At 32.0% G+C, this 16,948-nt stretch overlaps 1 protein-coding gene across 1 annotated transcript in view; it reads left to right on the plus strand.

The window, feature by feature from the left end:
- LOC144253682 (A-kinase anchor protein 9-like) overlaps positions 1 to 16,948 on the plus strand; it is a 109,580-nt gene that overhangs the window by 44,722 nt on the left and 47,910 nt on the right. The window contains exons 11-16 of the mRNA XM_077796359.1: positions 9,258 to 9,357; positions 10,499 to 10,591; positions 11,347 to 11,703; positions 13,564 to 13,788; positions 14,841 to 14,981; positions 15,453 to 15,556. Of these exons, the coding sequence (XP_077652485.1) occupies positions 9,258 to 9,357; positions 10,499 to 10,591; positions 11,347 to 11,703; positions 13,564 to 13,788; positions 14,841 to 14,981; positions 15,453 to 15,556 (1,020 nt within the window). The remainder of the gene's footprint in view (positions 1 to 9,257; positions 9,358 to 10,498; positions 10,592 to 11,346; positions 11,704 to 13,563; positions 13,789 to 14,840; positions 14,982 to 15,452; positions 15,557 to 16,948) is intronic.

Genomic DNA, 16,948 nt, shown 5'->3' on the forward strand with positions numbered 1-16,948 from the left:
GTATGCCCACACCCTCATCTCCTTTGGATCTTTACTTAGATGTCATGTTCTTACATAAATTAAAATTTTCCCCAAAGAGTCTGTGTCTTACTTTTCTACTTCATTTTTTCTTAAAATTATTTGTTTTATATGTACACATACATTATAATCATTGTGTGTGTGCATGTATGTGTATATATAAATAATGTATGTATGCACTTTATATATCCAAATGTATATAAATTTAGAGGAAGTATTGTTTCATTTTGTTTGTCTTCCATTAAGGAATTTAAGCCTTTTTAAAAAAATATTTTTATTAGTTGTTATTTTATTTATTTATTTATTTACATGCAGTGCTAAGAATTGAACCCAGTGCCTCATACACAGCAGTCAAGTACTTTACCACTGAGCCACAACCCCAGCCTAGGAATTTAAGCTTATCTTTGTCTATTTAAGTCACTGATATATTCTAAATCCACATGATTCCTAAATACTAATCTTACCTTATTGTTATAAGATTAGACATTTTAAGAAAACATTTTTACAAAGTATTGAATGCTTATATAACAATATAGAATTCAGACATACATACCAAAAGATATGTGGGTAGATAAAATTAAAATTAAACTAATTGTAAGTTAAAATTAAACTAACTGTAAGTTAAGAACCTTCTCTTTACTGTTGCCACATTTCATTTCCAATATAAGCAATCATTGTTACTTTTGATATGTATTCTTTCAGACATTTCCTATTTATATAGACATATGTTGAAACAGGTTTTTAATGCAAGTGAGAATTTATAAGCTTTTTTTTTAACTCAGTAATATATCTTAGATATATCTTTATATATATACATACATGCACGCACACACACTCATATATATATATATATATATATATATATTTTTTTTTTTTTTTTTTTTTTTTTTTTTTTTTTTTTTTTTGGTATCAGGGATTGAATGTAGGGGCTCTTAATCACCGAGCCACATCCTCACGCCTCTTCTTTTTTTTCAGAACTACTGTTTTTATTTAAAATAACTCATGTTCATATCTACCACATACCAGTTGGGTAATGTTAGACAAATCAAATTTAATGAACTATTATTTCTATATATGTAGTTTCAATAACTAATTTTTTTTTTAGTTCTAGCAATTTTTTTTCTTCTAACTAGTTATCTAAGACAGTAGGATGCATTTTGACATATCATACATAAATGAAGTATAACTTCTCATTCTTTGGTTGTACATGATGTAGAATATGTGATGTAATCATATATGCACCTGAGGTAATAATATCTGATTCATTCTACTGTCCTTTCTTCCCTCATAACCCTTCCCCTCCCCTCATTGCCCGTTGTCTAATCCAAAGTATGTTTATCCCCCCCTACCCCATTGTGAATTAGTATCCGCATATCAGACAAAATATTCAGCCTTTGGTTCTTTGGGATTGGCTTATTTAGCTTAGCATGATATTCTCCAGGTCCATCCATTTGCCACCAAATGCCATAATTTCATTCTTCTTTAAGGCTGAGTAATACTCCATTGGGGAGATATACATCAAACTTTCTTTATCCATTCATCTGTTGAAGGACACCTGGGTTGGTTCCGTAGTTTAGCTATTGTGAATTTAGCTGCTATAAACATGATGTGGCTGCATCACTGTATTATGCTGATTTAAAGTCCTTTGAGTATAAACCTAGGAGTGGGATAACTGGGTCAAATGATGGTTCCATTCCAAGTTTTCTTAGGAATCTCCATGCTGCTTTCTATAGTAGTTGCACCAATTTGCAGTCCCACCAGCAATGTATGAGTGTACCTTTACCCCCACATGCTTGCCAACATTTATTGTTGCATATTTTTTTCTTTCTTTCTTTCTTTCTTTCTTTCTTTCTTTCTTTCTTTCTTTCTTTCTTTTTTTTTTTTTGTGGTGCTGAGTATTGAACTAAGGCCTTGTGCATGCGAAGCAAGCACTCTACCAACTGAGCTATGTCCCTAGGCCTGTTGCTCGTATTCTTGATAGTTGCCATTCTAACTGGAGTGAGATGGAATCTCATTGTAGTTTTGATTTGCATTTCTCTAATTGCTAGAGATGTTGAACATATTTTCACATATTTGTTGATCAATTGTATGTTTTCTGTGAAGTATCTGTTCAGTTCCTTAGCCCATTTATTGATTGGTTTGTTTTTCTGGTGTTTTTATTGTTTTTTAATTTTTTTTTAGTTGTCAATGAACCTTTATTTTTAAAATTTATTTATATATGGTGCTGAGAATCAAACCCTAGGTCCCTCACACATGCCAGGCAAGCGCTCTACCACTGAGCCACAACCCCAGTCCCTGGTGTTAAGTTTCTTGAGTTTTTTTATATATCCTGGGGATTAATGCTCTGAGGTGTATGTGGTAAAGGTTTTCTCCCATTCTGTAGGCCCTCTCTTCATGTTATTGATTGTTTGATGTGAAGAACCATTTTAGTTTGAATCTTTTTATTGATTCTTGCTTATAGTTCTTGTGCTCTAAAAGTCTTGTTAAGGAAGTCAGTTCCTAAGCTGAGATGGTAGAGTTTGGACCTACTTTTTCTTCTGTTAAGTGCCTGGTCTCTGTTCTAGTGCCTAAATCCTTGATCCACTTTGAATTGAGTTTTGTGCAAGATTAGAGATAGAGGTTTAATTTCATTTTGCTTCATGTGGATTTTCAGTTTTCCCAGCACCATTTGTTGAATAGGCTATCTTTTCTCCAGTGAGTATTTTTGGCACCTTTGTCTAGTATGAGATAACTGTATTTATATGGCTTTGTCTCTGTGTCTTCTATTCTGTATCATTGGTCTATGTGTCTGTTTTGGTGCCAGTGTCATCCCATTGTTTTTGTTGTTGTTGTTGTTGTTGTTGTTGTTGTTGTTATGGCTCTGTAGTATAATTTAAGTTCTGGTATTATGATGCCTCTTGCTTCACTTTTCTTGCTAAGGATTGCTTTGGCTATTCTGGGTCTCTTTTTTCCAAATGAATTTCATGATTGCTTTTTCTAGTTCTACAAAGAATGTCATTGGAATTTTAATAGGAATTGCATTAAATCTATATAATGCTTTTGGTAGTGTGGCCATTTTGACAGTGTTAATTCTGCCTATCCAAGAACATGGGAGATATTTCTGTCTTCTAAGGTATTCAATTTTTTTTTTTAGTGTTCTATAGTTTTCACTGTAGAGGTCTTTCACCTCTTTTGTTAGATTGATTCCAAATATTCTATTTTATTTTTTGACGCTATTGTGAATGGGGTAGTTTTCCTAATTTCTTTTTCAGTGGCTTTATCACTGATATATAGGAATGTATTTGATGTATGGTTGTTAATTTTATGTCCTGCTACTTTGCTGAATTTCATTCATTAATTCTAGAAGTTTTCTGGTGGATTTTTTAGGTCTTCTAAATTTAGAATCATATTGTCGGCAAATAGTAATAATTTTAGTTATTTTTCTGTTCGTATCCCTTTAATTTCTTTCTTCTGTCTACTTGCTCTGGCTAGTTTCCAGGATTATATTGAATAAAAGTGGTAAAAGGAGGGTATTCTTGTCTTACTACAGTTCTTAGATGGAATGCCTTCAGTTTTTCTCCATTTAGAATGATTTTGGTCTTGGGTTTAGCATGTATAGCTTTTACAGTGTTGAGATATGTTTCTACTATCCCTAGTTTTTCTAGTGTTTTAAACATGAAAGGGTGCTTTATTTTGTCAAATGTTTTATGTACTCCTATTGAAATGATCATATGATTCTTCTTGAAGTCTATTGATGTGATGAATTACATTTATTTATTTCTGTATGTTGAACCAACCTTGAATCCCACTTGAATATGGTGCACTATTGTTTTAGTCAGCTTTTTTATTTCTGTTACTAAAGGATCTGACCAGAACAATTTTAGGAGAGGAAAAGGGCTCATGGTGTTATTTGAGGGCTCATGGTGTTTAGACGTCTTAGTCCATAGAAGGCCAGCTCCATCCCTTGGGCTTTGAGGTAAGGCAGAACATCTGGAAGAAGAGTGTGGCAGAGGGAAGGAGCTCACATAGTGATCAGGAAACAGAGAGACAGAGACTCCACTCTCCAGACACAAAATATATACTCCATACAGAGACTCCACTCTCCAGATAAAAAATGATACTCCATAGCCATCCCCCCAATTCCCATCTCCTCCAGCCATACCCTACCACTTCATTTAATTCCTATCAGGGGATAATTCACTGATTGGGTTAGTCATTTCTCCTCTGAATCTTCTTGCATTGTCTTATGTAAACTTTTGGGGGATACCTGACGACCAAACCATAACAACTATATTTTTAATGTTTTTATACGCGAGTTGCCAGAATTGTATACAGAATTTTTGCACCTATGTTCATTAGGGGTATTGGTCTGAAGTTATCTTTCCTTGATGTGTCTTTGTCTGATTTTGATATCAGGTGATACTAGCTTCATAGAATGAGTTTGGAAGAGTTCCCTCCTTTTCTGTTTCATGAAATAGTTTGAGGCTTATTGGTGTTAATTCGTCAAAGGTCTTGTAGAACTGGGTAAGAATCTGTTTCATCCTGGGCGTTACTTAAATGGTTGGCTTTTGATGGCTTCTTCTTTTTTATTGCTTGAAATTGATCTGTTTAAATTGTGTATGTCCTCCTAATTCCATTTGGGTAGCTCATTTGTCTCTAGAAATTTGTTGATGTCTTTAAAATTTTCATTTTTATTGGAGTATAAATTTTCAAAATAGCTTCTGATTCTCTACTGTATTTCAACAGTATCTGTTGTAATATTTTTTGTGACTATGAATTTTAGTGATTTGAGTTTTCTGTCTTTATTAGCACGATTGAGTTTATCAATTTTATTTATTTTTTTCAAAGAGCCAACTTTTTGTTTTGTTAATTTTTTAATTGTTCCATTTATTTCAATTTCATTTATTTCAACTCTGATTTTAATTATTTCCTGTCTTCTACTGCTTTTGGTGTTGATTTGTTTTTCTTTTTCTAGGGCTTTGAGATCTTATGTTAGGTCATTTACTCATTGACTTTCCATTCTTTTAATGAAATTAGCTTAATAGTGTCCCAGAGATTTTGACAAGTTGTATCAGTTCTCATTTATCTCTGGTAAGTATTTTAAAAATTTCATCCCTGATTTCTTCTTCTATCCATTGGTTAGTCAATAGCGTATTATTTAGTCTGTAGGTGCTGGAGTAGTTTTTATTTTTTATTGTGTCAATGATTTCTAATTTCATTCCATTATGATCTGATAGAATGCAGGGTATTATTTCTTTTTTTATTTCATAATTGTTGCTTTGTGGCATAAGATATATAGTCTATTTTAGAGAAGGGTCTGTGTGCTGCTGAGAAGAACATGTATTCGTTGATGGATGTAATACTCTTTATATGTCTGTTAAGTATAAATTATTGATTATATTATTAAGTTCTATAGTTTTTTTTGTTTAGTTTTTGTTTGACGATCTATCCAGTAGTGAGAAAGGTTTGTTAAAGTCACTCAGTATTATTGTATTATGGTCTATTTAATTCTTGAAATTGAGGGAAGGTTTGTTTGATATATGTAGATGCTCCATTGTTTGGGGCATAAATATTTAACATATTATGTCTTGTTGATGTATAATTCCCTTAAGCAGTATGAAATGTCTTCTTTGTCCCTTCTGATTAACTTTTGGCTTGAAGTACACTTTATCTGACATGGGGATAGAAACCCCTGCTTGTTTACTCAATCCATGGGAGTGATATGTTTTTTCCTGTCCTTTCATTTTCACTCTGTAGATGTCTTTGCTTATGAGGTGAGTCTCTTGGAGACAACAGATTTTGGGGTTTTGTTTTTTAATCCAATCTGCCAGTCTATGTCTTTTGGATTTATTAGTTTAGACCATTAACATTCAAGGTTATTTTTGAGATATGATTTGTGTTCCCAGTCATTTTAGTTTATTTCTGCTTTTTACTTTGAATTAATTTCTCCTTTGATTGATTATTCCTTTTGTATGGCTCCTCCCTTTGTTGATTTTGACTTTTTTTTCCATCTTCATGGAATATTTTGTTGATAATGTTTTATAGCACAGATTTTCTAGTTGTGAATTCTTTTAACTTTTGTTTATTATGGAAGGTTTTTATTTCATCTTTAAATCTGAAGTTTTATTTTGTTAGATATAGAATTCTTGGTTGGCATCCATCTTCTTGCAGAACTAGGTATATATTATTCCAGGACCTCCTGGCTTTGAGGGTCTGGGTTGAAAAATCACCTGAGATCCTAATTAGTTTCCCTCTATATATAATCTGATATTTTTTTCTCTCATACCTTTAAAGTTCAATCCTTATTTTCTATATTTGACCTTTTTCTTTATGATGTATCTTGATGTGGGTCTGTTGTGATCTTATACATTTGAGGTCCTCTTGTATTTGATTTTCCATTTCATTCTTCAGATTTTGGAAATTTATTCATATTATTTCATTGAAAAATTGGGCATTCCTTTGGTTTGTATCTCTATGCCTTCACCTATCCCAATAAATCTTAATTTGGTCTTTTCTTGTTATTTCATCATTCTTGGAAGTTCTGTTCATGGTTTCTTACCATCTTCCCTGTGTAGTCAACTTTATTTTCAAAATTATATATTTTGTCTTCATTGCCCGAGGTTCTATCTTCTAAATGGTCTAATCTATTGATAATACTTTCCATTGAATTTTTAATTGGTTTATTGATTGTTTCATTTTGAGGATTTCTGGGGTTGTTGTTGTTGTTGTTGTTGTCATTTTCTGAGAATCTCTGCCTCTGCAATGATCTTTTACCTCCTCAAATTTATCTCTGATTTTATTCCCTTTATCATTCTTTATGAACCAGGTCAGTCTAATATGTACTTTCTAAACTCCTTTTCTACATTTCTTTTACTGTGTTGTCTATGGGTTTAATTATTGGATCATCTTAGTTTGTTTGGGCCACTTTGTTCCATTGTTTTCTCATGTTGTTTTTATGTATGCCCTTCTAGCAGTGTGGATTTCAGGCAGTACAGTTTCTACCCTGTAGATTCATAGTGTCCCTGAAGATTTCTAGTACCTCGCCTTTAAGGAAGAGACAAATAATAACTGCACCCAATACAAACAATATACAGCCTTAAACCAAATAGCTCCTATTAAGGCATCCACAGTTTTGTTCCATTAAACTGAAATGATGTGTTCAATCATTGTCTACAATATAAACAGTAAGTTTGCAAAAAAGTTTTACAGTTTCCATTGGTGGACAAAGAGAGAACAAAAGTCATGTAGGATGTTTATGAGGAAGGATCAGAAAAGATAGAAGTTAAAAAATTATAGGAAGAATGAAGGGAGGACTTAATAGAGATTGGGTGTTAGCAAGAGAAAAGTGAGAAAGAGAATCCAAGGAAACAGATAAATGAGAGGGAAAAAATATATATATATAGTAAAAAATTTTTTTAAAGAAAATAATAAACAACAAAACTGTAATGTAGTATTCAGATATCCCAGTCCTCAATAAACTGATCCATGAAAAATACTTGGTTTCAAAAATGGTAGACATGTGAGAGAAGAAAAAAAAGGAATCTGGATGAAAAATTGAACACTTTTTTCCATTGCAGTTCAAAAGTTTCTCAGCTTCTCTTCTGAGCAGTTAGGTATGTTGTCTGGAGTTTGATGCTAGCTCTACCCTCAGGGTAGTCAGGGTTGCTAAAGTGAGAGGGTTAGTCCTGGAAGTGGAACTACTAGAGCCAAGGTGTAGGCTTAGGTACGTTCCAATCTCTTCACTGCGTGCCTATTGGTCTGAAGATTTTAAGTCATCACACCTCCAAGGCTCAGCAGTTGTCTGTCCACATTGGAAGACCGCACCTGGGGAACCTCCTTTAGGTTCTACACATGTGATGTAGGAATCTGTTCTTAGCCCACTACTTTGCCTGCAGACCCCATGAACCCTGATCATCATTTGGTCTCCAAACTTGATCTCTCCTTTGCCTGTCCTTTCAAATTCACAGTCAGGCACTTCTCTTCCAGCCAGTACTGCAAGCAGCTGATTGGATGGGGAGGGGAAAGCCAGGTGGGTTTCCTTGATCAGTATTCTCCTGTGTAAATGTCCCTCCTTGCCTGATTTTCTCCTGGTCACTTTGGAACACTCTTTATCACACAGCATGGGTTTGCCTTGCACATTTTTTGGGCCAGACTTTGGTCTGCCAATAATTGACTCACCTAGCTGCAGGCCCCCCAGCCACTGCTTCACAATGGTTCTTTCTGCTATCCTCCATGCATGCCGCCAAGAAAGCTGGTGGCTTCCCTCCTGTACACAGATGCTGTGCAGCATCTGTGCACAGGATTTTTTGTTTGTTTATTTGTTTTTTGTTTTTTGAGCAGTATCTCTGAGCTCTTAAGCTCTCCATACCGCAAAACACCTCCGTTTTCCTAGGAATGGGGGTTCCTTTAGTTCCTTTATTGCTTTACTACATTCACATAGGGATTAGTCTGGTTTGTACTTCCAGCTATTTTACAGCTGTGGAGTTGGGGATCTTTCCCCCTTATTTTATTATACAAGATCTCTTGAGTCCATGATCTGTTTTGAGTATCCAGTTAAGTCCTTCCTAGTTCTGAACCATTCACCCATCTTGTTGAAAAGTGGCCTTTCTGCTTTTCTTGGTTCACTCCACAGATCAGGGAAGCAAATACTTTATTCAGCCATCTTCCTGCATTTCCAACCCTTTTTTTTTTTTTATTTTGAAAGAGAGTCTCACTAAATTGCTAAGGTTCGTCCTGAATTTTTGATCATCCTGCCTCAACCTCCCAAATTTCTGGAGTTGCAAGCACGCACCACTGTACCTGGCTCTTTTAATATATTTAATCCAATATAATCTATTCTATATTATTATATGTTTTGTGTCTGTGTAATTTAGATATCCATGTAATATGAATAATATGTATCATATATCTTAGGGGTATATAAGTAGTGTGTAGTATCAGTATATATAGTATGTTATATTATGTACACTGTTGCTATATAAGCATATCTAAGATGTTATTTTTAAAAGACTTATTAAAAATGTTTTTTACATAATAAATTTTTTATCATACATTTATTCTGAAATTCATTAAATGACATAATATTCATTGTTACTTTTAAATGGAAAACTTGGTCAAAAATGTTTTAAGTTACAATACTTGTAACCCTGGAGGAACTATCATTTTTGTCTCTCCACTGCCTCAGTACACGTTATGCATGGTAGAAACTTTGGATAAAACACACAACACTAATTTTTTTATACTTTTTCATTTATATTTAGCTTCTCTGTTGATTCAGTGGTAATTAAAGAATCTGATGTACAGAAATCAGTAGTACATCCTGGAAGTTGTCTAAAAAAGAATATTGATGATTCAATAGAGGTATGTTATTTTTAATCTTCATTTTTAAACAGTTATGTACACTGATACTTTTTCTTACTATCAATTTTATGTCTTCAGTTTTGTAATTATGTGGTAAATATTTGGCTAAGATTAAGCATAAAGCATGAGGATAATACCTTATATAAAAGATCCAGAATGTCTATAGAAATATTTTCATAGCATAGGAAAAACACAGAGAAAGTTAAATTTGGGAATTTTCCTCCCTTGTTACAGTTTAAATTTTTTCTTTGTAACATTTCTTTATGAACTGTGTAACAAATCAGCTTCAGTACCATGGCCAACATAGTCTTTTCTTCCCCTTATGGAAGCAGAGGGTATCTTCAGAATGGTGTATAGGATTCCCTAAAATCCAAGGTGCTAGGGCTGGAATAGTGGATCAGGCTGTCTTCCAACAGAAGTAATGATAGAAAAACGCTTTTTTTACCGTGCTTGCCACTGAACCACTCTCTGCCTCTCCTCAACATTGTATTATTCAAAACTTTTTTCAAACCCCCAACTGCATCTTCATCTTCACTCAATAATTCTAAATTCTAGTAAAAATTAAAATCACTGCCTATTGCCCTTTCTCATTCTGGATATTAAGAAGAGATATGAGCCACACTCATCCCTTATTAAATGTCTGTTGGATGAAATTCAAATAATTGGTAAATAAACAAATACTTTCATGTTGACAGTACATCTACATTTCTAAAAGATTTATTTTTTAATTGATAAAAATAATTTGTATGTGGAAAATTGTGTTCTTTTAATAAATACCAAGAAGAAAATTTGCTCATAATTTCATTATCAAACATAGCCACTTGTTAACATTTTACTTAAAATAAATATACATTTATACATATGTCTTATTAATTATATTTAAGTATCCTTAACCCACCCTAGAATTTATGCTAATAATTACAGATATGTAAATATATTTCTCTCTTTGCATCTTTAAGTTTATAATAAGTGTAATTATTTCGTAGGATTATTAGATTAATATTTTTAGTTAAAAGATAACTGAAATTTATTTTTATTTGAAAGTGTCCAAAAATAGTGATATTTTTGGAATATTGAGTACATCCTTAAAATTAATGGTATAAAATCAGTGTAAATTATCATATTTCACCCTTTAATTTAGTTTTCTAATGAATGTGGAATGAAACAAGAAACAAATATGGTTAAATTGTTGGAAAAACAATACCAAGAAAGATTAGAAGAAGAAATAGCTAAGGTAAGTTTATAGTTTATCTGGAAGATTTTCTTGGTTTATAGATTTTCTTTATCTTTGAACTATCAAAAAAGCATAGATTTTATTGATGGTATGCACTTTGTTTTTATTTGTAAGTTTCATATATAGTTCATCAAACAGTTGTGTAACAGCATCAACTATAATTGCTGCTTCATAGAATGTTTTGCGGTGCTTTTCATTGAGAAGAACATTTTTTTCTTGATATAGAATAGTAATTACAGTTTTTCAGAATGCTACAAGTTTTTATATTTGTGTTACATTGTAAATAGTTACCTTGTGAAGGAGTTTGGCATTCTAAAAATGAGGGAAAAGTTATGAAGAGAAAAAGTGATTGTATTGCCCTGATAAATTATTGTAATGTTAGATAATAACTACAGATACTGATGGAGGATTGTTACGGAACATTATCACTCATGGCCAAGTGAATTTTCTTGGAAGGAAGAAATATAAAGACTTTTAGTTTTTTTTATTTTTGTACTGAGCATTTATTGATGTTATAGTTAGAAAAGTTTTGCTTGTTTTATTTTAAAAGGCAGGCAGTAAAACACTTTGATGTTAAATTTATTGAAAAATAGCCTATCTCTGTATCACTTTATCAGAGGATTTATTTTTGTTTTTAAAACTATGAGGCCAGGCTTTTTTCTAATTCATATACTTTTGAGTAATGACCCACTTTTTAAATCCAGCTGGTATTTATAAATCTAATCCTTTTTTGTTTGTTTGATTGATTTCTTTAGGTCATTGTGTCAATGAGCGTTCCATTTGCTCAACAAACTGAACTATCTAGACTATCAAAGGGAAAAGAAAATACTATGTCATCCAAACAAGCACTTACTTTCTGTCAGCAAAATGAAAAACATTATTTTAATGAAATGAAATTATCTCAGGATCAAATTGATCTTCAGACCTCTGATGCATTGGACATGAAATTTAAAGAAGAATTTAAGCCACTTAGTAAAGAGTTAGGAGAAGATGGAGAAGTTCTGTTACCAAACAGTGATCATCTTGATGATTTAGTAGAATCAGAGGTCCACCAACTAACTATTTCAGAAGAAATGTTCTCCAAAGACAAAACATTTATAGTTAGCGAATCTGTAAGTATGCTTCTTTGAATATAAAAAAGAAAAACTTATAAAAATATCTTCAGTTTAAAACAGTAGTAATAATGCTTATTAATAGAGAATGAAAGTATGAAGTCCAGTCTTGACTTTAATGTGTTTTATTAATTATAAGGTATTTGATTAAGTGAAACAATATTGGTGTGAAGTATAAAATAAGTCAGGTCATAGTATTCTTGGTTGTCTTATGGACATAGTACATGTTAAGTTCTCATTGTAAATTATACCTGTGTTAATTTTAAATTAATTGAAGATTAATTATAACTAGGTAATACCTGTGGCCAAAAGATTTGCTCAATTAAATGTAAGAAAATAAAAGGAAATTGCTACAAATTCAAGAAGACAATTCAAAGTATCTTATTATCTATATACTAATTCTTTTTTCTTGTTAGTTGAGGATCTGTTACCCCAACTAATTGTAGCCTTTATCAGAAAACAATAAATTCGGGGCTGGGGATGTGGCTCAAGCGGTAGCACGCTCGCCTGGCATGCATGCGGCCCGGGTTCGATCCTCAGCACCACATACAAACAAAGATGTTGTGTCTGCCAAAAACTAAAAAATAAATAAATAAATATTATTTTTTAAAAAAGAAAACAATAAATTCTACTTCTTTTAAAATTATCTGAATTTCAAATTTATTTTTCACAATCGATATATCTTGTTCAGAGTAGTATTCAAATAAAACTGTCAGCTTTTTATGTAATGCAAAACTTGTGAAATGTTTATGAAAACTAATTTAGCTGTAGCTGTTCAAGGCAGAATGATTTTAATTAGTATCTTAAGGGATTGAAGTATTCATAGAACCTATTGACTTGTCATGAGTGTGAGAAACTCATAAATGTAAAGCATTTATTTCCAAATAAAATTTATTATAATTTTTCTCTGAATAAGCAGTTTTCTATAATACTGTGATGACCAATGAATAAAAATTAAATAGGCAAAATTCCTTATATTTTGTGAACTTAATTTTTAAAAATATTTTTCTAGTTGTATATGGACATAATACCTTTATTTTATGTGTTTATTTTTACGTGGTTCCCGGGATTGAACCCAGTGCCTCATGCATGCTAGGCAAGTGCTCTACCACTGAGGCACAACCCTGGCCCTATAAACTTTATATATATATATATATATATATATATATATATATATATATATATATATTTATATTTTTTTTTTTTGTTGTTGTTGTTTATATTATTTCCCCATTATAAAATATCAAGAAATATAAAGGAGTTATAACTTCATTAAGAGAATGGGCTGGAGATATAGCTTGGTAGTAGAGCACTTGCCCAGCATGTGTGAGAGGCCCTGGGATCAATCTCTAGTATGGGTGGAAAAAAAAGTGGACGGGGTGGGGGTTGGAAGGGATGGATAAAGAATCTTGAGTATTTTGTTTTTCTCTGTTAGAATTAGATTTTAGCTAAACTATCTGGTAAGTAGCTGTTTTCTTTTGGAAAATAACATATATGGTGGTAATAAATTAACTTCATGTTGTTTTGGAATTATAAGTAAGAAAAATACTTTTTTAAAAAAAGTGATTTATGGGCTGGGATTGTGGCTCAGTGGTAGAGCGCTTGCCTTGCATGGGTGAGGCACTAGGTTCGATCCTCAGCACCACAAAAATAAATGAATAAAGGTATTATGTTCATCTACAACTAAAAAATATTTTTTTAAAAAGTGATTTATGCTTTTGTTTAATAATAAAACTAAAACTCAGATGCTTTATGTTGTTAATAGAATTGTTTTCATATTCAGTTAAAATATCAATGCTGACTAATTGCCACAAAATATGTTATGATTGAGTTTTTTGCTTGTGTTTTTTCCTATCCAAGATTCATGGTAAGATGTTGGCATCAAGCATGGATGCTTCTAGACAAATGATGTCAAATGAAGAACAGTTGGAAGATACGAGGCAAGAAGTTGTACGACAGTATGAAGAACATCAACAGGCCACAGAACTGTTGAGGCAGGCACACATGAGACACATGGAGCGACAGCGGGAGGAACAGGAGCAGCTACAAGAAGAGATTAAGAGACTTAATAGACAGTTAGCCCAGGTATGGAACTTTAGAGTCTCTTTTCTCCTCAATTGAAATAATGGTATTTTTTATGTGGCTTTTTTTTTAAGTCAAAATTATTTTTCCTAGCTACAAATAAATTACAAATACTTAACATCAGGAAGTTCCTGGGATCAACTTTAGACCTTGTTAGGCACACCTAACTCAACTGGTATAATGTGCATTATCATTTTATTTAACTGCCTTTCAAGCACTGGAAATGTGACTACAATATAAATTTAAAAATTCTATTGACCATACATAGCTAAAGCACTTTGAGAATTTTGGAAATATTATACTGAGGTACTTGAGTATACAGTTGCTGTCATTCACTTTTTCCATGCTCATTTATAATTCTGTGAGTCTACCAATTACCATCTCCAAGGTTTATCTTTATCTATCTTTAATCCATCTTTTTAATCATGAATGGAAATCTTCTGAAGTAATCTGTTTCTAGAACTCTCTCCAAGGACACATCTCTTGTTGATTAGAGAAATTCAAATTTATATAACATTCTTTTCTAAATTTAAATATTTCATGGTATTTGGGAGCTATATTCTTGTCAACTGCTATATAAAATATACTCACAAAATTATTGCAGAAAAGCAAGAAATATTTACATGAAAGTTCTTATTAAAACAAATTTATTGAATTTAATTTTGAAAACTAAAACAACATGTATTTTTTAAATATAAAATAATAGGAAAATTGATATTTGAGAATAAACTATATCATTTGAAAAATCAGTTTTGCTTTTCTTCATTACATTTTGTGAATTTATTCTTCTAAAATTTCAATGCAAAAATTGACAGAGAAAATATTACTTGAACTATATAAATTCCTGAATATTTAAGTTTAAATAACTTTTTTTCTAAAGTTGCAAATTTTGCATTGAACTTCATATGTGCTTTTAATCCCTAATAATGAAATATGAATCATAAGGTAGAACCAAGGTCTCTTGGTCCCAAGGGGTTAAAAGAAATCTGCTTGATGTTTCTGCTTTTTACCTCTATCACAATCAATATTCTTCCATGACCTTTTTTCTTATTTAGAGATCCTCATTAAATAACGAAAACCTGGTTTCAGAAAGAGAAAGGGTGCTTTTAGAGGAGTTGGAAGCACTAAAGCAGCTGTCTTTAGCTGGAAGAGAGAAGCTGTGTTGTGAGCTGCGCAGCAGCAGTACGCAAACACAGGTAGTATTGACTTTGGTGCATTTAGGAACAGTAGATCAACAATGCAGTAGGATTTGTTTGTCTTTATTGTTGGTGGGAGACGTATTTTTATAGTTACTAAGCTTAACATATTGGTGATCACTTAGATGTAAGGTAGGTGGAGTCAAAATGCCTTGCTTTCTGTTCAAGATAATTTGAATCTGGCATTGCTGTAGGAGAAACTGTTGTTCTACCAAGGAGCAACCTGACAACCCTTATTGTCACACTATATAGAGTGTATTAGTTTGAAGCCATTCAAACATTTTTCATCTCTACACTTGAATGTTTTATCCTTTTTTTGATAATGCTGATCTCTTGATAAATTGTAGTTAAATATTATTTCAAGCACTTTCTGTTTCACATCATACCAGTATAGAAGAATGATATGCTGTTTCTAAGATGATAGGTTTTCTTTCTGTCTTGTCCTCTCTGCCGTTGCACAAACTTAAACAGAATGAAAATGAAAACCAAAGGGAAATTGAGGAACAGACGTTGAAAGAAAAGGAAATGGACAGAAGACCTGAAGATGTACCTCCTGATAGTCTGTCCAGTGAAAGGTATACAAAATGTGTATTTTTTCAGTGCAAAGTCAATTAAAATGGTTGTTCAAATGTAATAAACTTTATTCATCCTTATTTTTATCTTGTACATGTGTATTTTCTTAAAAATACTATCTTGTGTATGAAACGTGTCATATATTTCTGTGTATGAAACATGTCCATATATGTGTAATATATAAAAGATTATCAAATTTTAGACATTAAATTACAAATTTTTAAATCTTTTTATGTAATAAAAATTTTAATTGGCTTTTGATCATAAACTTGACTTTAAATGTTTAGAATTATTTTGACATCAAACCTTTCTTGATTAATTTTATTCTTCTTAATGCTGTTTTGTAACCTAAAAAACAAAAAAGCAGTTCTACCTGTGAGCTTTATTCCTTTTTTCCTCCTTCAGTGTATGGGCCTGGATTCAGTGTAAGCTATTCTCTGGTTTGTTTATGTTGAGAAAAAAAATTACTACATATGTAAATATTCAACATTTAGTTTCTTTCATGCTTTCATGGCATAACAGGTGAGAACTTTTAATACATATCCTAGTTTTATAAAGTAATAAATTAATGACCCAATGTTAACAAAACGTTCCTTACATTCATTTTGTAGATGTTAATATTAAAATGTACAAAACTATACTATAATTATCCCACATTAATATTAAGCACAGTATCTAAAATTTATTTTGTTCAAATGGAAATAATTTTTTAAATTTTAATTAGAACTAATATCTACTAACTTAATTTCCTCCTTTTCCAATTTCTATGACTGTCAATCCTTTTGTGTCCTCCTAACCTCCTTCCTCAGCTTGCATGGAGGAATTTGGCCCCTAAGATTTTGGCTTCCCCATTGGATCATCAGTAGGAACATAGTCAGTATGGAACTCAAACAAGAAAGACAGTGTATGAAAATTAGAGTTACCATGCCAATATAAAATAAACGTCTTGCTCATCTTTATTTCTTTTTACCATTATATCAGTTTTAATCACATTATCCAACTCCTGGGATTTAGGACTTGAACAAAACTATAAATAAAAGTTAAGGAATTAAAACCCTTACTTCCCGATAACTAAATTATTTGGGGTTTTATGTTTAAACATTCTTGATTATGTAAGCAGAGAATTTGATCTAGATACAAAAATAGAACTCTCTTTCACTTGACAAATACTAAAGGAAAACTTCTCCATTTATTACCTGATCTTAAAATAGGTCTGTCATGTGCCTGTGAAACAGATACCCTTTCAACCAGATTGTTGGTAATGTGTCAAACAACATGTGAGGTTGAGAAAGAAGTCTCTTAGGCCAGGGGACCTTACTATGAAGTTTCTTATTGTATCTTACATGTATTAAAAATAAAGATTATAACCATAGTATCCCTGTTGAATTAAACTG

Source organism: Urocitellus parryii, chromosome 3 (genome assembly GCF_045843805.1).
Source record: "Urocitellus parryii isolate mUroPar1 chromosome 3, mUroPar1.hap1, whole genome shotgun sequence".
Taxonomy (NCBI): Eukaryota; Metazoa; Chordata; class Mammalia; order Rodentia; family Sciuridae; genus Urocitellus; species Urocitellus parryii.